At 36.0% G+C, this 22,746-nt stretch overlaps 1 protein-coding gene and 1 non-coding gene across 2 annotated transcripts in view; both read left to right on the top strand.

Moving 5' to 3' along the window:
* The first annotated feature begins 510 nt into the window (after positions 1-510).
* Positions 511-584, top strand: Trnaa-agc (transfer RNA alanine (anticodon AGC)). The gene has a single exon. It is a non-coding gene; the product is annotated as a tRNA-Ala (tRNA).
* Positions 585-7,746: 7,162 nt separating this feature from the next.
* The window catches only part of LOC139745269 (sodium/hydrogen exchanger 9-like), a 30,188-nt gene continuing 15,188 nt past the window's right edge, over positions 7,747-22,746 (top strand). Inside the window, exons 1-4 of the mRNA XM_071655669.1 lie at positions 7,747-8,044; positions 9,114-9,334; positions 11,191-11,268; positions 11,829-11,905. Of these exons, the coding sequence (XP_071511770.1) occupies positions 7,747-8,044; positions 9,114-9,334; positions 11,191-11,268; positions 11,829-11,905 (674 nt within the window). The remainder of the gene's footprint in view (positions 8,045-9,113; positions 9,335-11,190; positions 11,269-11,828; positions 11,906-22,746) is intronic.

Here is a 22,746-nt window from a genome sequence, read left to right as displayed (position 1 = left end):
TGGGTTTTCATTGGGATTCGAACCCGAGACCTCCGGATTACTAGACTGGTGCTCTACCGACTGAGCTATTGAAAGCCCTAGATCAGTGTTCGTCCCAAACCCTTAACTCTCTTTGCTCGTGTGGTCAGAAGCTATAGTGTGTGTATGTGCGCCACACACAGGCTTTCTAGGGCTTTCAATAGCTCAGTCGGTAGAACACCGGTCTAGTAATCCGGAGGTCTCGGGTTCGAATCCCGATGAAAACCCATTTTCTTTGCTCAAAGTTTTCGCTATTTATTATTATAATTGTGTCTGGTCAGTTTTTCTTTCCTTGTTTCAAAATATATTACAAAAAAGCTGCATCGCTTCGCCGATCCCTCACATTTATTCCAAAGTTGATTTACATCATTTGGGTTTATGTCAGGTTAATGTGTGTGTGTGTGTGTGTGTGTGTGCCGCACATACACACACTATAGCTTCTGACCACACGAGCAAAGAGAGTTAAGGGTTTGGGACGAACACTGATCTAGGGCTTTCAATAGCTCAGTCGGTAGAGCACCGGTCTAGCAATCCGGAGGTCTCGGGTTCGAATCCCGATGAAAACTCATTTTCTTTGCTCAAAGTTTTCGCTATATATATATATATATATATATATATATATATATATTGTAGATGCTTCGCGTGTTGGCAGTACTAGAAATAGCAGTAATAATGTCACAACAGAGGAATGCATTAAATGCCAATCTTGATTTTAATTAAAAATCTGAATTTGTGGGGGTTTTACCCGTCATCAGGGATGACAGTGCAATTGAGTATACACACAGTGAAAAGATTGTACCAGGTAAACAATTTAGGAGCTGGTTAGTAAATTTTGCACATAGCATTATTACAAATGAATTTTTACATGCTTAAAGATATCTGGAGGATCGACATTTATTTCTGCTAACAATATTCTTCTATCTCAATCCCTAATTTCTCGTACAGCATAAATCCCTCGAATAGAATGGAAGCAAATGTCACTTTGTACGTTCCTTCCAAAGTACTGTATTGTACTCGGGTATGAACCAATCGATAAAAAATTGTATGTGGAATCGATTCCAAGTTTAGAGATCGATTCACTCATTTTCTCTCCCTTTACTGCCACGCCCCCTCGAAATCCCCAGTGACTTCCCCTGTTTTCTTAGAAAGGGGCGGAACACAATTGTCAACAAGGATCAGTGAAAATTAGAGAAGAGTTGATAGTCATTTGATCAGGCAGTCTCACCTTTGCTGATTTGTTATGTTACCATTTTTAGAAGAAACTTTATAATGTTATTAAAAAAGCTTAAATATCAAGATATGTAACAAGGTTTTGCAGAATCGTGAATGAAATGTGTCTTAACGAAAATACATGAACTCTAAACAAGTCTTTCAATATTTCTGTTGATTCGATTTCCATTATATTTCTTGTTATTATGGTTGATTTGTATAATCAGAAATGGAATGCACTAGAGATGACATGTGCAATAATGGTGAACAGTTTAATGGTGTGATTTTATAGCATGTTCTGTTTTGTGGAAATTAGAGCAATTAATATTTATATAAGGATGTGTGGGAAAATATCTGCATGGGAAAACTAGTGCTGCACATTTCTGCTTCTGTTTCTGTTTCGGTTCCGTCGGCATACTCAGAATATCAACTGTACTCCACCAACATTCATTGTGATTGGTCATGGGATGTGCACAGTATGAGAAGTGTTTCCCATTTTGAGTCTGCATGGAAGGTAGACGTGAGTGTTTCCTCATCAAGTACTATATTCCAATCCACTGCTGTCCTGTGGAAGAATGTGTACGTTGTACTGATGTGTATGTCTCCCTTGGTCAGTGTCCTTTGGATTTTTAATTCTGCTGTTCCTCGTGGTTGTTCTTCCCCCTCTGTTATTTATTTTGATGTAGGCGTCGGCCTCAATTCCTACTTCTCCATTCATGATTTTGTACAGTAGGTGAAGTCTAGAAATTTTCCTCCTAAAGCTTACTCTTCTTTCCTGAGAAATATACATGTATATGATCCTCATACCATGTATCATAACTAACGACTTTATTCTACAAATTGATAAACAAAATAGTATTCTAAAAATGAGCATTAATTGTTTGGTGGCTGAGAAAGTTAATGGAGATCCTCAGAAGTCCTGGTCCACATAATTTGTAAATATTGTGTATCATTTAAAATCATAATTATAACGTGTAGCATATGGGGATCGAATTTGATTTAGTAGACATTTGTTTTAACAACGAAAAGGGCCCAGAGCCCAGCAGAGATTTTTAGTGTTGCCTTGATTTTTTTAGTGTACCAAATCCCACCATCATATATCCTAACTACATCCCATGATGTTTTCATTCTTTTTCCTGTCCTTTTTTTTTTTGCTCCATAATGACATTTAGAAGAAGGAGGAGAATGAAAAGAAGAAGAAGGAGAAGAAGAAGAAGAAAAAGAAGAAGAGGAAGAAGAAGAATTAGGAAGAAGAAGAAGAAGAAGAAGACTTTAAAAAATATATTTTGTATGTTTACACCGCTTTCACCATGGGAAAAGTGTGCAAAAATGCAAAAATGCAAAAAAAAGTGCAAATATTATTGTTTTCTGTGTCACTCTTTGCTCGTTATGAGAAATCTTCATGCAGACTGTAAGCACAGTCATCTACTGAATTGTTTTGACTTGTATGTACACATCATAACATGTATATGTGAATAGCTTGCAAGCATGATGTAAACAAAGCATTTTTTTTTTTTTGAAAAGCCATAACGTTTTCTTCTTTTTCGGTGTAGAGCTTGTTGCTCCCCATATTACGCCGCACAGTGTTTTGCGACGTTTATGGTTCAAAACCACTAAATATGTACAATTTAGTGAAATACTTGTCGCAATAGTTTTACCAAAGAAAAAATAAAGCAACGACCGATTGTCATAGGTTTCGGGTAATAGTTACCGTTAGTACATTGTTAACTAGAACTGCCGAGAATTTGAACATCCAGTTATGATTCTTTCGGAAGTTATGCATTCATAAAGATGGTAAACCCACCAAAAACAGCATGTCGCAAATTAATAGTTTTGCCGATATGTTACTATTATGCAAATGAAAGCATGATCTTTTTTCATTAAAACTTGTTCTAAGGCAAATTAAGCCATTTGCCTACACGTTAGAATAAAAAGAAATATAATTGAAAACTATTCAGTTGAATTATTTTACAAGTCAAAATTGTCGCAAAGGCCTGTGAAACATACGTTACTATGATTTCAAGTTTTCCTTTAAAACATTCCCTGGGGTTGAAATTGTGAATTATCCGTCCTAAAAACTTAAAAAATGTCTCGTCCAATGCTGTAAACAATAGTTGTGCCACCTGGTTATCTGCTGCAGAGAAAAAGCTTCAAGCACTAACATGTTTCAGACCGTATGGTTAAGAAATGAAACATACGTTACCACCGCTATGGAAAATTAAAAATGAAAATGTTACAAGGAAGATACCAAACATAGGCATACGGTACCCCAATCTCTACACTGAGTTTTCAATTAAATGAGCCATTACTAATCGCTTGAAAAAGTCACATCGAAGGTTAGATTTAACTTACGTTACTGAAACATACGTTACCCCCGAAAAAATAATCTTAATTAGATTCACTAACATTGCAACCATTCATCGATAACAAGTGCTATCTAGAACCATCTTACTCCATAGTTGCTTAGAAACAGTCCTTGCGACAAAATGGCGCATCACGTTGACGACTCACAGGGAATGGACTGCACGAGATCTTTCTCAGTATCTGAGCGAACGGTATATATATTTTCAAAGTCATGTTTAGCGTAATTACATTCAAATATTGGTACACTTTTACTATAAGCAAGTACTTTGGTGTTTGCTTTGTCGAGGAGAATAACAAGTTTACATCTCGCTCAGATATTTATACAACATTAAGGTACCTAAACATAGGGTCAATGTTGTAACGTAGGTTTCACTTAAGGTAACGTAGGTTTCAATTTTACATCTGCAAGTACACTGTCGTACTTTTCACCAAAGCTTTATCCTAAAAAAGACTAACATCCATAAATAGACAGATGAAAAACATATTTAACTTTTAGGCTTGAACTAACCATTCTTTTTGGCGATAATCATTGTCAATGAGGCCCTGAATACCCTGATAACGTAGGTTTCAATCACTCTATCAAAATCAATCCAAATGTATGTTAATGATATATGAACGATGAAAATAATTGTTTTCATTTGAATTATCATATCATTTACTTCAAAGTTATAGTGATTGTAGTCTACCAAATTCATTATGTGACACTTCATTCCTTGAAATTAGAGGTAACGTAGGTTACGTAATTATGTAAGAATATCTTATTATTGATTTGCAGTATGGATTTTCTTATTTCTCTGTGAAGGGAATCTTATCATTACTCCTTGGGTTCCAAGAGGTCAAAATGGGAAAATCAAGAGCCAAGATTCAGGCCGATTACTGAGGAAGGAAAAAGGAAAAGATTGGAGAAGAAGTACTCTCTTTAAAAATTGAGTGTAAATATTCACTCTTCATGGAGTGAATACTAAAAAGAGTGAATTTAGAGTAAAATTGGAATGAATTTTGAGTGAAAAAAGTTCATTTTCACTCATTTTGGGGTGAGCTCAGGGATCACTCGAAGATTTAGGGGTGGTCCCTGAGGTCACTCTAAAAAGAGTGAAAATGAACATTTTCACTCTAAATTCACTCTTTTTTTTTATTCACCCAGTTAAGAGTGAATACTTTCACTTGATTTTTTTTTTAGAGAGTAAAGCCGAGAAACATCTGTAAAAAAGTATAACGTTCCTGTGGAAAATCTTAAGAGTTGGGAAAAACAAGAGCGTAGATAAAAAAAATGAAAGAGTTAAAAAGCACAGAGCCTTCGGCAAGAAAATAAAAGAAGACTTAAACCGATCTCAGCAAAGGGAAGGTGATAATGTCGACTTGATTGACAAGGATTGACAAGGAAATTGATTCACAAATTTATTTACTTGCTAATGATGTATACTTATGTATGCTTTACAATGAAAGGTACTGGATAAAAGTGTTGGCTTGTAGATATCAAATTGAAAGGATGAAATGTATGTAAATTTCCTTGTTTATGCACCGAAAATCATTCATAAAAATTTCTACCCAATCTAAACTCTTCCGAGATATTAATGAAAATATGTTTAACCAAGAAAATAGAGGGAAGCGTCATACTAACGCTCTTATACCAAATTTTATATAATTTCACTCTAAAACAACTCGCCACTTTTGCATTATTCTCTCCTACACTGGCCAACCCACTATACCTTTTATTGACAGTTGCCTTTTGCAGAAAAATACCAAATTGTGAGTTTACAGTTGTCTTTTACAATGATGTAATATACATTGAAGACAATTTGTATGTCACCGAACTTTTATTCTATGTAATGGAAATAGAAGAATTGCAATTTGTTCTTCTGACATTTCTATGCCTTTTCCATTGCCTCTCCCCCCCCCCCCCCCAAAAAAAAGAAGAACAAAACAAGGGGGCATCCAAATTATGAAAGGTGCGCCTTTTTGTGTTTATCATTGTTGTCTTTATAGACTAGTGTGTCATAGGTCAGTTATACTCTCAATCTAAAACCGTGAGAAAGCTGTCTATCTACGTGACCACTCTTAAATTGTTCATAATTCTGTATTTTTGTGACTATCACCCAAACCATGCATTATTGTTGCTTAAAACTTACCATGGCACATTATTGAATAATGTGCCAAGAAATCTGTACGTTTTAAGCAACACTAATGCATGGTTTATTCATTAATGAAACTAGTGGTAATCATGCATTATTAATCATAAAGCAGTGCTGGTGTTTGCATGTTAAACTTCATAGGCTCGCTGTGATTTATTTCACATTTTTCACTCTTATGTCTGATATACCTTATTGATGTAAACTTTGATATGCTAAACAGTTAAGTGCTGACCAGCTTGTGCACTCACACTGTGCAATGTTGTTTAGCGATGTATCATTCCTTTTTAATGCTTTTTCCAATGCATCTCCATTTTCGAGTGATAAATATTTCAATCTGAAAACATTTGAAACATACGTTACAATTGTTTAAAGTACACACTGATACATTTTAGGGGTTCTTGACAATGTCTTTAGTGACTCTTATATAAATGCATTCATTTGGTTTTAAACAGGCACTTCAACAGGTAATTTTGCAGTGAAACTCATAATATTCAGACAAAATAAACTCTTGAAATTTAAATATCTTATTCCAATTTTTCATATTAGGCCAAATGTATGGTACATTATACTATATAAGGACGATAACATCAGACGGCAATTAAATAAATCTGCTTCCAGAAGTACTGAAGGTCTTGCAACGCTGGTACTCTTGATATTTATTAGAACTCTTAAAATTTATCTTCTTTTTTAGTGTTTAATACATTTATGTAACATACGTGACTCATATGCGTAACAAACGTTACCAAGGTTTAAACAGTCACATTTTCATTTGTCCTATGGTGACTGAGATTGTTTGAGAATATGTGTAGGACAAATCCATCTAAAATCATTTGGCAGTTTTCTACAAGTTCTATGTGTACGAATAAAAAAAATATAGGAAACAATCTAACTTTACATAGTTAACAACCTCCATCATATCTATCAATATCTTAATTCACGGTTACAGTATACTCATCAAATGAATGAAAAATATAGCAGGCACATTGAAATAAGAATGGTCATATCTTCGAAACTATCCACCAACAGAAGGATAGTTGCATTGTCCATCCCTAAACAGAATGAATATGGTCAAAGAAAAATAAGCGCAGTAACGTAAGTTACAGTGGTGAAATTTTCATGTTCAGCTTCAAATTTCAGAACATAAAAAGTTTGCAATATTTGTTGCTCATTTTTGTTTAGGTTGAAATTCAGTGTATCCTCTAGCAATTTTTCGTTGTCGGAATGTTTTTTAGAAAACTTTATTTTTTCAAAATTTCAAAACCTGAATTGTACATTTTTAATGGTTTTGGCCCTTATATACTATCCGCTGTCACCCCAGCATGTACGCCATAACCTGGCCAAATAAGGATATCTGAGTTAATCATGCATATATACCCACTGAAAACAACAATTAGTTCTCAATATCATAGTTACGAACTTTCTGCTAACAAGCTGACTGCAGCACCGTTGTAAAAACCTCCATTAGCTGTCATGATAATGTAATCATGCCGACTACAAATGCAGTCATCAATTACTGTTATACTTCATCTGATTTGCATTTAACACCTCGACTTTACCCCATGGAAATTGTGAACCACTCGCGGTGTATTAAAATGCCAAAAAAAAAAAATGAAAAGTTCGAGGGCGAATATGTACCCCCTCTTTTAAAATATTTTGTATGTAAACACTATATTCACTGTGCGAATAGTGTGCAAGAGTGATGTGTACATTTTGAAAAGTCACAAAAAAAAAAGAAGAAGAAGAAGAAAAAGAAGAAGAAGAAAAAGAAGAAGAAGAAGAAGAAGAAGAAAAAAAAAAGGAGCAGGAGAAGAAGAAGAAAAAATACAAAGAGGATAAAGAAAAAGGAAATAGAAATAGAAATGGCACTCACGGAAACACACACAGAAAAGAGATCACAATCGATTCATATCACAGGACACCGGAAGTGAAAACACCTCCCACTACCTGATCAATCGATTGTGAAGCTACGCGAATATAGCTGAACGAACAGCTAGCTAAGCAGTGCAGGTAATAAGAAGCAAACATGGCCTCCTTTCGCCGGGATGCACCGGCACAGGTGATCATCACCACCTCAATAGTTTTAATTTTGGTCGTCTGTTGTCGGTCGCAGACAACCATCGGCAGCACCACAAGCACAAGTCTCGGCTGCGAGGTGGAGCCGGGAAAAGTCGCCTTGCAAAACGTCGAAAAGCAGCATCGACAGGACTCCCTGAACTTGTTATTGTTCCTCGTGCTGTTGGTTGTCACAATCCTCACAACATGGCTGTTCAAACACCACCGCTTTCGCTTCATGCACGAGACAGGCCTAGCAATGATATACGGTTAGTAGTAAAACGTCCTTACGAGGAACCTGAGACTGTATTATATCTTACTGATACCTTCTACTCTATTATAGACCTTGTCAAAATGTAATGCATGAACAGTACAGTAGTAAACTCCTAGAGAGAAATTGCAGGTGATGGATAGACTGTTGTGTTGGTGTTAGGTGTAACTATACACAGCCCAGTCGCTGTACATGGTACGTCGCATAGCGTAACAGCGTCTGGTCGGGCTATGTTAGGTGTTGACTGTTGTGTAGTCAGAGACCATGATGGGCATGAAGACCACCACGCACAAGTCCGAGGGGAGGATAAACTTGACACGAGTTGTATGATTACAGTACGTGCGGGCGTTTATGGCAGCAGTTTTCATCAGTCTCAGCACTGACAGCAGCTTGTTGTTGATGAACAATGTCATTGCCATTGGCTTGCTGCTTTGACAAGACGGGCATGATCAGATGGATGATGCATGATCAGATGATGTTGTTATTGTAATGTTACACTGATCGAAGGCAAAGCAAGCCACTATCATATCAGGAAATGATACTTCCTAACTTTTAATCAGTGTGAGTGTGTATGTGTGTGTTGTGTGTGTGTTTGTTGAATTGATCAGATGCATTCTTTTTTTTTTTTCAGTCACCCATATATGATGTACTCATACCAGTTGATAAACTAGCTTTTTGCCTCCAAAATTAAATGCAGTGATTTGGCTATCTTAACCTTATGGCAAGTTATGCAGATCATTGATGACAAAAACACAAGATGATTGCCAACTAGTACAACTGATTGCCAACTAGTATGAAACTCTATGAGCAAATTAACTTTACACATTTTCTTTATTATCAATACTAATACCTTAGGCTTTGTTAGGAATGTGTTGATCATGTGTCAAGTCATACCCATGTGAGTGTTTACAAGTTACACTGTTTATTATGATACTGGTTTGTTTCTATTTTGTCCCACTTAGAAGGGTATGTTTCTGCACTTGGTTGAAGTATAGACCAATGTGATTTTTTTTTTTTAAATGTCCACATTGTCATATTCTTCTTCATGTTTTTATTTTCTACCTCAGGAGTAATTGTGGGGGTGATAGTATTCTACGTATCCAGTGGAAATGGGGAGGATTCTTATGTGGCTGTAGAGAAGGGCAAATGTGGATCAGGCATCGCCCCTATGGATCTCTATCTCCACCTGGTGTACGATGAGTTGGGTTCACAGAACGTCACCTTCCTCTACATCCGTGACAGCGTAGTGGGCCAGGTCCAGGAGAAATCGCGTGACTTTGGGTCAAAGGTCAGTTGAGGAAAGAAGAGGCACACAGAAAGTTCTCAGACATAATCCTATAAAGTTGTACAAAGTACTTCCACCTCAGCGCAATAGCTTTTACATATCCACCCAGTATAGAAGTCAGTGTAGAATTTCATAACATCTGTGTTAAAGGGATGAATTAGTTTTGGGGGAGATGGGACTTCAGATTTCCAACATTATTGTGAGATAATGAGAAACCACAAGTTTATAAAATATGAAAGAGCATACAATTCTAAGAGGAATTTGAAGTTGGTCTGATGAAATTGGTTTTGAAATGGCTGAGATGTATCCAAAAACAAAGAGATACTAATTAAAGGAGGTGGAACCTACCATTTATTAGGACCACTTTGTTTTACTCTGTTTTTTATCTCGGCCATTTCAGAACCAATTTTCATCAAATAAATTTTCATTTCCTCTTAGAATTGTATCCTCTTTAATATTTCATATGTGGTTTCTTATCTCACAAACAGTTAAAATCTGAATCTCCCATCTCAACCAAAACTGTACCATCCCTCTAACCAGTCACTTTCTCTCTCTTTTTTTATCCTCACGAAAATGATTCAGAAATTGAAAGTGCTGATGTGGAAGTTAGTAGAGAATTTGCATCAACTGTTTGCTTGATGATGAATCTTTAGAGATGCCACTCTTATATCTTTTACCCCCCCCCCCCTCACTTCAGGTATTTATGTGAATTTACTGGAATGTGTCTACAGTATCTGAAAGTCCATAGGAAAATAAAGTGGATTGCAAATAGCATGGTACTCCCAGCAACTGTAGTCAATGCAGCTTCAATGAAGGTTTAGTAGACAACATATTGGGAGGCCTATTGAATGTGATTTCTATAGCAAACCTCTTTCATGCTATTGATGGTTTCCATGGTATTCTAAGTTTCAAATGCATGAACCTCCCTTGGTTGGGAAATAAAACAAAGCAAAGACAAAACTAGATTATGTAATGAAATATGGGCAGTGGTTTCATGTATACACATTTGCCCTGTCTTTAATCATATCACAGTATCCAGGTTAAAGGGATGGTATAGTCTTGGTTGAGATGGGGCTTTAGGGTTTTCAACTTTTTTGCGTGTGAGATAATGAGGAACCTCTTATGAAATATGAAAGAGTATATAATTCTAAGAGGAATTCAAAGTTTATTTCATGAAAATTGGTTTTGAAATGGCTTTATATCCAAAACAATGCAATCTTGATAAAAGGCAAGACTCACCTTTTATTAGGATTGCAGCTTTGTCTTACTTTTTTGTTGGATATAGAACTCAGCCATTTGAAGACCAATTTTCATTAAATATGCTTTGAATTCCTCTCAGAATTGTATGCTTTTTAACATTTTATAAGTGGGTTCTGAATATTTTGCAAAAAGTTTAAAGCTGAATCCTCATCTCAACCAATTCTGTACCATCCCTTAAAAAACAAACAAACAAACAAAAACAAAACAGGAAAGACAGATTTGACCAAACCTCTGTTTGTTATTCTGATGTGCCAGAAGCTACCTGGGATCCATGCTGGCAGTGTTGCAATGCAAATTTTGTTCCAGTGTGATATTCTTCTTCAGAATATTTTTCGTTTTTAGGGTGACTGGATAACACTATCATAACTAATGTAGGACTGCTTTTGAGGTATACACGTGTATGTTATCATTAAATCTTAAGATGATATATTACTGGTGGTATTTGTTTCTGACCCAAAGCTACCAAAATCAATGTACAGTGTAAACATTTATAGCACAGCACATGCATCTATGATATTGAATGGTGTCACCCCTGAAAATTTCCATAACAAATATGTCATTGCTGTACTTTATTTGTTTTCTTTATTTCCTCTTGACAGCTTCAATTTGATCCGGAAATATTCTTCAACATCTTGCTTCCTCCAATCATATTCTATGCTGGCTACAGTCTGAAACGGGTAAGGAAATATTGATATATTTCTTATGGCTGATTTCTGTATACAGGATTTTCATCAGTTATAAAGTTACTCATTTGCTTTGCAGTGGTTTATTAGCAGGTTTTCACACCTTCTTTTGCCTCCCAGAAAGAAATCAGTTTATCTTGAATCAAATTAGTCCTGTGAACTATTTTCCAACATTTTCAAATTGTTAATGCAATTTAAGTCATACTTAGGTCAAAATTTAGATATACATTGTATTATCAAGTATGAAAATACCTTGAAGAAAACCTCTCTGAAGTCACACACAAAATGCTGTTCATAAGGTAACAGCTCAGTACAACAGATTACTGAAACATTCAAAATAGGCAATAAAACTTCATGTTGTCTGAAATATTCTTCATATCTGTAATTGTGGTTGAATTTCGTGTAGCTGTTGTGTAAGTAAAGTGTGAAGGAAAAATTTGTCATTTTATCATTTTCCAGCTGGAAAAGGGCAAGAGAAACATTTCATTCATGTAATTTACTAAAATATACAAAATTTGTCAAAGAAATTACAAGGTTTCCTTTCATCTTTGCAGAGACACTTTTTCCGCAATCTGGGGTCAATCCTGACATATGCTTTTGCTGGAACATTAATCTCCTTCTTGGTTGTGGGGTAAGTTATAACATTTATGACTTCTTGTAATTGTGAAGTGCTGTGGAGAAAGCTAGAGAGAGAGAAAGAAGGATAAGGCCCTCTCTTTTGCATAGTGTGGTGAAGTATTAAAACAGAAAGTTGTCATAGATTGTAGCACACATTTATTCACTTTGTGGCACATTTTTTGGTGTGCTTTCTTTTCTGATCAGCACAGTGCACAAGTTTGTTGCAGGTTGGGAGCTGTAAATTACCCTGTTCATGCAAACAATCACACTGTGACTTTCTTGTCGGACTGTTGTATCATTTTCACCTGATTGTGTGTGTCCAACTTGTATTTTAACAATGGCTGCTGTCTTTTTTTAATAATTCAGTTGGGGGGGGGGGGATAAACTGAAAACCCACAATGTATAAAATAGATCTCTTAAGTTCACTGCCACATTTGCAAACAAATGCTGTGGGCAAACATAAAGAGTTTTGAACAGAAGCATTTGCACAAAAGAAAAAATAGTTTAGTGCCAGAACAACTAGGATATATACTCATCAAGCACCTACTGTTTTTCATATAGTGATATCTTTCCATTGCACACTGTCTTTCTCTGAGTCATCATCATTTGGACTTTGATAGTATATCAATGCATTTCTGCTCCCACTTGTCATTCTGGGAAAAATTTTTGACTAGAAATGTTGAGGGCCTCCACCTCTGATGTTTGCCATCTCATAGAAACATTTCCGCAAGGTGGAGTGCAATGTTTGCAGTTTGACAGTCAGGCACGTGGTTGGTGTAGTAGACTCAAGGACATTAGATCATGGGTTCTGACCCTCCACAGTGTGTTTTAGCCAATACCTAACACCCAAGATGCTTTGCTGGACTTTGGTATTCAGTCAGTGGCATTGTCTAGGTAATGATAATGTTGGACCTCTTGACAGAACAGTGCTTACACTATTTACCTGTTGAGGATGAGTCCCGAATATCTCGGGCAAGTGTCTATGGGAAATGCAGGTTGTAGCAAAATCAGCCCATCCTCAACGGGTTAAAAGGAGATTAAGGCCTTGTGCAGCTACAATGTCTCACCAATTCTGCAAAAGGCTCCCTGAAAAATTAAATCATCTCTTCATGTCGTGGCAAGGAAATATAAAAGCTTCTCTGATTTGGGAATTACGGTATCTTTGCCAATTTAGATGCAGGTGACAGACAAATACCTTCCTAATTGATCTTTGGAACCTACCTGCTCATGACGTGAAAATGCTTGCATCCCTGCCCTTTGTAAATAACAGCATGGTTTCACATAATTGAGGAAATTTTTGATAAGGGTGTATTTCTACTTCCAGATTGCAGTAGTCTCCGTTAAGTGTGACTTGCATTCAAAACATAACAGCAACAAACCAAAAAATACATCATTACACTAATTCCACATCAGGGCAAATAGTGTGTGTATAATGAATTCACAATATATGTGATTCAAACACATCACGCAACTGTTGTACAAATTGTAAAATGTATGTAGGGTGTTGCAGGGCAATGTTATAATTCCACACTAAATGATGTTAACTTAGAGGTCAAAGTTTGCTGTTTGTGTTGTTGTTTGTTTGTGCATGTGTGTTTTTGTCTTTTGGTATGTTTCTTTGTTTTTTGTTTTTTTTTTCAATGAGGAAGATCAGTATTCCAAATGATGTTGGAAGTCTTTTTTTTTCACAGAGAATTTTGTTCTTGCAAATGAGAGACAGTTTCTGATATAAAGAGGATAGCTTGTGCTGTCATGAAATTTGAAGTGGCTTCATTATTACAAATACACCCAATATTCACCTGGTTACAAGAAATAAAGTCTTTGCTTCCTTGAGTGTGTTCCCAGTTACAATTGTACTTATAAAGTAATAGTACACTTTTTGCATGTAGATGGTAAATTGAGTACAGTGGAATTATTTTGATTCTGAGCCAGTGGTGCTTAAGTAGTACTTTAAATTTATTTTGTTCCACATTTGATTTACTTGTCATGCTATCTCCTTGTGTGCAAAAAAATAAAATAAAAAAGAAATGAATAAATGAATGAAAATAGATAGATAGTACTATAGATAAATAAATAAATAAATATATAATAAATAAGAATTGAAAAGTCAATAGTTTTCTGCATAATTTAATTTTAATGATGAATTAAAGGTGCACCATAGGTTACTTCCGTAAAAGACTGTGTATTGCAGTGTAACCCCTGTGATTCATAATGTTACTGTATGTACACCACGCATTTGTTAGACACACTGACTGACAATCTGTCCATGTTGCAATGAATACAATTATTGTCATGCTTATCATACAACATGTAGTTGATTAGTAAATGAAATGAATCAGAATATTAGCAAAATGTGTTAACTGTGATGAACTACTAATTTCTTGAAACCACACTCCAGATTAATAAGACCTTTTTGTAGATTGCATATAATTCTGTTGTTGTTAGTTTGAATAATATGTCATGGGTTTGATTCTGATTGCATTGGAACACATACCTTTTGACAGGAAAACGATTGTTAAATCATATATTTAACAAACTGTATATAAAGTCAGGAAATGAGAAAATATATGTAAAGATAATCTTTGCCGGCTACTACATTTCAGCAGTGTTAGTGAGCACGAAATATCATTGTACACAGTGCACTTTCCATTAAATTATGGACTGGTATAAAGCAACAAGCAAGATTTAATCGTATGCTGGTTTGTTTGTACATATGTACTGTACAATTTGTAGGTTTTTTTGTTTGTTTTTATTATTACTCAACAAAAGATGACCTGAAAATCTTCACCATTCAGTCAGCTCTGAGGATATACCGTGCTATATTAACTTTGCAGTGCAGACCAATGCATTACTTAGCCCAGTTTGTGATTTGATCACTGTATTCCTCAATATACCCCCTTTTTTCAGTGCTCATTTGTAGTATCTATTCTGTCATCAAATTTGACAGCACTCCCATTTACCAGTACAGTATTGTAGCCTTCCTCCTCGATACCTGTTTTGTTTTTTTAAAAGATTCCATTTTTGTCTCTGAGATAAAGGGAGAGATGTTTGTCTTCTTTGCTTGTATCCCCCACAGTGGATTATTAGCCAGTATTATAGAATACAACAGATGCAATGGCCTATTTTTAGATGTCCATGAGCTCAAAATTAGATGTTTGGCAGGATTCACCAATATTTAAAGGCAAGAGCCCAGTTTTGTAGTCATGGTTCAACAATACTTTGCTGTGGTACTGTAATCTAGATTCTACTAGATGCCCATGAATATAGATGAGTTGTTTCAAAATGGCACAGACAGATGCAGTGATGAAGGAAGTTTCTCCGTTTCAAAAATTGCCTTTCCAGTTTTGATGAATAATGAACCAATGTTGTTGACTTCTTTTATCTGTATAGATTTCGTACAGTGTTTAGATCATGCACCAGCCCAATTTGATGAGATTTACAGTTACAGCATTTGATTTACATTTTCAGTCTGTTTTCTTGTAAACTGCTCAAAGTTGCATTATGGGGAAAAAATGTTTCCTGTGATCAGAAGAGATTATTTCAAGATGGTTGTAGTTTTTCCCAAAATCAGAAAAGTAAATATTTTTGTGACACTTCTTACACAATTACAAATCCTGAACTTTACTGAGATGAACCATCACAAAAATAAGAATATTCTTCCTTTTCCCTAGAATTATTGAAATATGTGGTACATAATATTACTCTCTCCTTCATAAGATTAACATCAAGTGAAGTTTACTATTGGAATAACCCTGGTGGGATTAATCATACAAAAGTTTCTAGATATTGTGTCAGCAAATTTTCATTTTGTATTTATTTATTCATCTATTTATTTATATAGGCCTATGTATATACTTGTATTTATTTATCTATTTATTTGTTTATTTATTTATTTATTTTCTTATTTTCTTACTTTCTTACAATTGCTCTGTATACTATATGCTGGTCACCTATTAAGTGCACAAAGTGTCATTTGACAAGTTCAGTGTACATAGTCATCCTCTCAATTCAATGAAAAACTGTGGTTCATTGTCAGACCACTCATAATACTGCACTACTATAGTTGGCTTTGTGTTTCATGATGGAAGACAGGCTGTTCTGTCTTTTAACATTCTTGAAACAATGCTCTCCAGGCTATTTATTACTTTCTTTAAAGTTTTACATTTTTTTCTTGGAATCAATCCAATCTTTTTTAAACATTTCCTTTTACTTGCCTCTCTAGCCTTGTAGAAGTCATTGTACTACACACATGCCATTATACTACATGTAGGTTTTGGCAAGACAGTAAACCAATTGTCTCAGTACAGCTAGGCTGAAATTAAATACTTAGAATGTATAGTTTTCTTCAATAAGTACAAGTTATCACAATATTTGTAGAGAAACAATTTTCACATGCAAGTTTTTGACATTTCCCATCCTTTGCATTCTCTCTTGCAAGTTCTTGCACTCTTTACAGACTATTGTACGCCATATATTTTGCGAGTCTAAATTTTCTCGAATCGGGACTTCCCAACAATTTCGCGAGTGGTTAAATTCGCGATTGTGGAGTCCTGTACTGAACGGAAAAATGGATGTTGACGCGTACGTCACATTCATATCGGCATTAGAGTCAATATTTTCGTGTATACAGTATCATAATCACTGATTCCAGGATTCTACACATACAGCATACTGTATACTGTTATCATTACTACTGTTATCTTTATTACTCAGAACTTGGCATGAGTATCAAACTAACTTTAGGCCTTGATGCCTTCCTAAGCTGGCCCTGATGTCTCCTCAAGTTATTAAAAAAAAAATAACTTAAGAGTCAAGGCTAAAGTGGTGATGACCGTTTAATCTAATAGAATTTGAGGCCTGTAACAGATGTATGGCACAGCAAAAATATTATCAGTGATATCATTTGTCTATCAATCATTAAAAAGAAACTGTTAGCCTTGTAACTGAAGGAAAACTTGGGCTTACAAAAAACAAACAAATAGAACAAACCATTGGCTCACATCAGCTCAGTCAATATAGCATGATAATCCATACCTTATTTTTTACACCTCAAGCATGCCTCAGAAGTCTGCATCTACACTGTAGACACTGTAACGGTCGCGCGATGCATGCATACACTCATTCACCTTCCCTGCGTCACACCACAAAGTCTCGAACTCGATGGGAGACGTTCATCTGGTTTTGATGAGCACACGCCACCCTGCTGCTGCTTTTCATTGTCTTATGTTGAGTGACAATATGGTCTTGATACCGTCTATTGATACGTGTAACGTGAACTTCAGAATACACAGGAATCTTCATTGTAATTTGTACCAAATGAGATAACTTAGTTTTTACCCCCCTCCCAATTAGCCTACAGAGGTTTACCTGTTAACAGTGCATTAAATGGTGATGCGAATCCTGTTGATAGGGAAGGAAAAAGTAGAAGCAGAAAGAGCAAATATATACAAATAAAATGGAATATACATTGTATCTGCATATATGCATAATATTATCTATTTGATTATTCAGTTTTTAAAACAAAACGGGGTTCAGAGCCAAGGGGCCTGCTGTCCAAGTGAGCTCTCTTGCAAGTGTACATTATAGCCAGTTTGAGATAAAAATCACATTGCACACTATGGCAAAGATCAATTAAGCAAACTGGAATATGCACGTAAAAACATATTGAAATGCAATGTAGACATACAATGAAGAATAGTGTTAAAATGTGATCATAAGCAAGGTCATGAAAGTAATGAAATGAAATTCTAAGAAAACATGATTATATTGTATATCACAAAACCTATTATTCAAATCAAATATGACAAAGAAACAAGCAGAAAAAAGTGCAGAATTAATATTCAATTGTCAATTACTTCTTGGCAGGACATATAAAGACTAAGTTAGACACACAGATCAGATCGGTCTTAAAGAGATCAAAACGTTATCTAATTAAATCTGACATTAGATTCCATATAGATATCTCAAATTCAAGAAAATTTTTACCACATAATGTATCAAATTTGGGTTGTAACTTGAAGGTCTGTGTATCCTTAATTTGCACACTACCTGGAAAATGTGTTTACTTACTGTTGATTTTGGCATTGCACTAAAACAAAAACAAAAAAATTGCTTCCCCCCCCCCCCCCCATTACTGGGGTGCCCATTAGTGTATGACTCATGAATGATGGCTCTCAGGTTTTATTTCAGTGCATGAATCGTGAACAGAAGGGGGTACATTGTAAATGCAGGGATGATTTTGTATGCTCCAAGTGAATGGATACCCAGGCCCTCAGAGGCATGCATGACTTCTATTTTTTTTTTCTTTTTGAGGGAGGAATGTGCAATTGATCTGCAAAGAAATGAATATCAAATCCTGTGACCATTTTCTGCTAGATTTGTTTTTCACCATGTAGTTGAGAATAAAGATTTATTGGCTCCTGTGCACATCACATTCAAGGAAGAGATAGTTCATCTACAGTGTAATACAGGTCTCTGTGTATTTTCTTTCCCATGCGAACAATATTGACTGTGAATCGTGATGGTGTGTCAACAGATATTTTGTTTTTTATCTACTAAAAGTGGAAAGTAGCTGTGTGTTCAAAATGGCTGTGATAAACGGAGTAGAATCCAACAGACAAGATGGTAGAGGTTTCATGAAAACAGGACAAAGAAATGTAAATGTAAACATGTATTAACCAAATGAAAGTTTCACATACAATATGAAACTGACATCAGCCAGATTGAATTATGCAGAGTAGATGAAGCAGTGATACATTGTCCTTTTCAAGCAGGTGTGTGAATAGATACCTGCAGGCCTCGAAATAGGATTTTGGAGGGGCAAGGCCATTTAGAAAAGGGCACTTTTTCCAAGAGGCCAGGGCACTTAGGTCAGTCAGAGGGGCACCAAGGCTACATTCGAAAGGGCATGTTGGGTGTTTATATGTAATGTGAATGCCCCATAGAGCTGTATGCTATCGACCGTGCTGCTACACTCCAGCAGCGCATGCACGCATAAGATCTCTCCGCAGCAGACGACGTTAGGCAGTAGGCCATACGCAATACGATGTAGGTTCTGTAATACAGTACGTTCTCAACGCACACGCCGCGCTCGCTTTGGAGCACTTCAGGCGCCATTTTGCTTTGAGCATGCGGCGCGCCGCGGGTCGGGTAGTGGGCATGAATGCAGAGCGAGAGAGATGGCAATGCTCGCAGCCGTCCGACAGGCCTGGCATTTTTTAGCATGGCTTGCGACCACTTGCTCCGGTTCGCCGCTGCCTAGCTAGTAACTCTATGGCCGCTGTGCTGCGGCGCGGAGGCAGTCGGGACGGTAAAAGCCGGTCGGGTGTAGACACATGAACGTACACGTCGTCTCGTATTTCGGAAAGATACTTTGAGTTTGAATCAGATATATTGGGACGCGAGTGAACTGAAGGTATGATATTTGAGTAGACTTTGAGAAAGGGCATATTGTACGTCATACATACATGTAATAACTTTCATTCTATAAGGGCTCCACTGCCACAAGAAAAAGGGCACATTTTTTTTTGGCCGTAACTTTGATCAAGGAAAGAAAGGCATTGCGGCCAACGAGAGGGGCACCGACGGCCATGGCCGTCGGTGGCCGTCGGTTAATTCGAGGCCTGTACCTGGAAATGCTATGAAGGCAATATACTGTAAAACGAGGAATGTTCCCGTGCATTTTAATTTTGCGAATTTCGCGAGAGCCAAGATTCACGAAAAACTAAAATGCACATGAAAGTTCTTGTCTACACTACGCGCAATGAACATTAGAGACAACTTGCAAAAATTTCATGCCGCGAAAAGGCTGTCAGCTCCAATTTGCAAAAATTTCATGCTGCGAAAATATTGTGCTTTACAGTACCTAAACTGTACATGTGTACATCCATAGTCACCGGAGAAAGTGCATTGAGTTTTAGCTTATAGTTAAAGACTTTAGGTACAAAAAAAAATATATCCATTTGTATTTTTCTTTTTAGGTACATTTCAGATTAAAGAACTACATGTATGCGGAAAAAGAAAGAAAATGATTAAAATATTGGTCATAGTTTAGATAATATTGCTCAGAAATATTTCTTGTCATGTAATGAGTGCAGTATCATTGAAAAGATTTCATTTTACTCTATTTGATGATGGACCTCCCTTTAAAAAGCTGTCATAATAGTGTTTATCTTTTTTTTCTATTTTTTTTTTTGCATTCAAACTGTTCCATTGCCATTCCACTCATGTTCAGATTGACTTTAAAGGAATACAGTGCAATGGAGGAAAGTCCAGCATAAACAGAATGGTACAATTGTACGAGGTACATATACACTGTAAATTGGATATTAAATAAGAATTTTATGGGGGCTATGAAGTGCCACATATTTTCATGAAATATCAATGTTGTTCAGAGGGGATGATATTAACTCCTCACAGGTCTGACAAATTGTCAAGAAATTGTTTGTTTGTTTTTTTAATCCAGCACTTGCATTGCAGCAAATAATTTATCTTCTGTAATTACCAAAAAGTGAAAACTATCATGAGTAATTGCTATCAGCTGCAAACAACCAAGGAAGAGTCAAACTAGCTTGTTCTCAACTTTTGTCTCATTCTACTTCCAAAATTTTCTCTAGCTATATTTAATTGCTGTTTTGTCATCTTAATTTTGCCTGCTTTCATTCAAAGTAACCCTTTGCATCAAATAACTCAACTCTTTTAATGCCATGTACACATATATGTACAGCTAAACACTGTCCTTTTTACCCTAACAAGGAATAGATAGGCATGGAGATCAGAGCTGGGGATGTAGCTCACACAGTGTATGGCATGCTGAGTGTACTAACTGCATGCCTGTGGTATATGAATATGAAATAGTAATTTTCCTTTTGTTCGTGATGGAGATGGTAGGATGGATATTAATGCATATTTTCGTCCTGGAACATGCAATATTGCCCTCTGGCCACTCGTGGCTTATAATTTGCCCAGCAACGGTTGTTATGAATCAGAATCACTGTTCTTGAAACAGGCTGGGGGAGTGCAGTGGAAAATTAAATTGGCATTTCAATCAGATGTCCACTGTTCCTCAGAGTTGTGGTTTTGTCTTTCTGTCAGCTGGATTGAGATGCTGTTTACAGCATTTTTACAATTTGATTACCTCTTCTTTTTTACCCATCAATTACCTTGCTGTTTGCCTGACCCTATCCCCCCTCCCATACACACACCTTTTTTTTTTTCTTTGATCTTTATTGATTTCATTCTCAATCACAAATACAGTTGAACACAAAATCAATATCATTTTGCAGTGTTTGCAGCCATAGTCCTTTAATATTGACAATGACAATAAATCAGTTAAAGTCATATCATCTAAACAATGATATCAAAACAGTTTACTTTTTGTAATATGTAATATTACAATTGAAACCAAATTCTCGTCAAATCCTAACACAGTGCATCATATCATGCCATGATATCATGTCATACATATACCATTGCATCATATCATATCATGTCATAACATACACATAATGCATATTTCATCATGTCTCATGAAATTGAGCATATCGTCGGCTAATCTTGTCACGTTATATCATATCACATAGATTAAAGTCACAAGAGAATAAAGAATGATGTACATGTTTCCAGTCACGCTCACGCCTTCAAGCTGTTCTCCAGTCAGGGAGGGTGTGGTGTATGGATTCACCAATTAGACTCGCTGGCTGAGCAAACCACATTCAATGCATAATGGATGTCTTGTTTAAACACATCATCCCTCGGTCCTCCCACTGCGTGCTTGCTTCTTTCCTTTGTCCTCATCTCCCCCTTCTCTTGATCGCTTCAATCAATCCAGCTTGACGGCTTGTTCACACTGTGTGTGTGTGTGTGTGTGTGTGTGTGTGTGAGCAAGTAAATTCACTGTTAAAGGTTGTGCCTCCTTATCATGGGTGCTTCAGCATCCACCAAAAAATATTGTTGAATTATGATCCACTTTTTTATTTAGTACAGTGTAGTAGCAGCAGCACCACCACTAGAGGAACTGTAGCAGTAAATATTACTCTTTTCATCATTACTGTTGCTAAAATGATTATGAACATCAGCATCATCTTCATCATCATTGTCGTTGTTTTGACAACTGATCAGATACTACAATGTACATGTATTATTATTGTTATTATTGATTTCAGATACCATGCACCAAACTGTTGATATACATGTAATGTGGTATATTGTATATCTTTTAGACTGTTTTTAAAAAAGTGGTCTTTCTTTATGTTCAGTTTGCCTTTAACCCAGTCAGTCACTAGAAAATTTGCCACAGAAATCATCACCAGTATTGTATGTCAACATCAAATTAGTTCCACTGATCATGAAATCGGCAAGGAATCAGAAAAAAAGTATCAAAATATGCGAATTTCAGAGAGAAATGGGAACTTCATTTTTTCTTAGATATGTTGCCAACTTAATATCAATTTTTATAAATCAGTTACAGTGTAAGAGGTTTTTGAAAATTCTACAATGGAAACGGTGAGCAACAAAGGGCTCGTATGAAATATATATTTTTTGCTCTACTTTATGGTCCAACACTAAATAAAGAGTGTTCTATGTAAAGTGAATGATCACAAGTACAAGTGTACAATGGTACAAGATCTTTCACTGAGTGTGAAATCTTGTTCCATTGCATTCATAACTTTTGAATGGATAATCCAATTTTCCTCAAACTTTACTGAATGTGTTCTGCTAATATTGCTGCATTTCTTCAATTCACTATTAGAAATACATAATTACATATTTGGGATTTATTCTCTGACCTTGAAGGCAAGATTCACAAAAGCAACACTCTGGTGATGTAACTACTGTTTGAAAGTTCTCTGTTAT

Source organism: Diadema antillarum, unplaced genomic scaffold (assembly GCF_040938485.1).
Source record: "Diadema antillarum isolate AM-2024a unplaced genomic scaffold, OU_Dant_1.0 seq00001249_RagTag, whole genome shotgun sequence".
NCBI classification, from domain to species: domain Eukaryota; kingdom Metazoa; phylum Echinodermata; class Echinoidea; order Diadematoida; family Diadematidae; genus Diadema; species Diadema antillarum.
The sequence above is the reverse complement of the archived record's forward strand: the minus strand, read 5'-3'. Positions and strand labels throughout refer to the sequence as shown.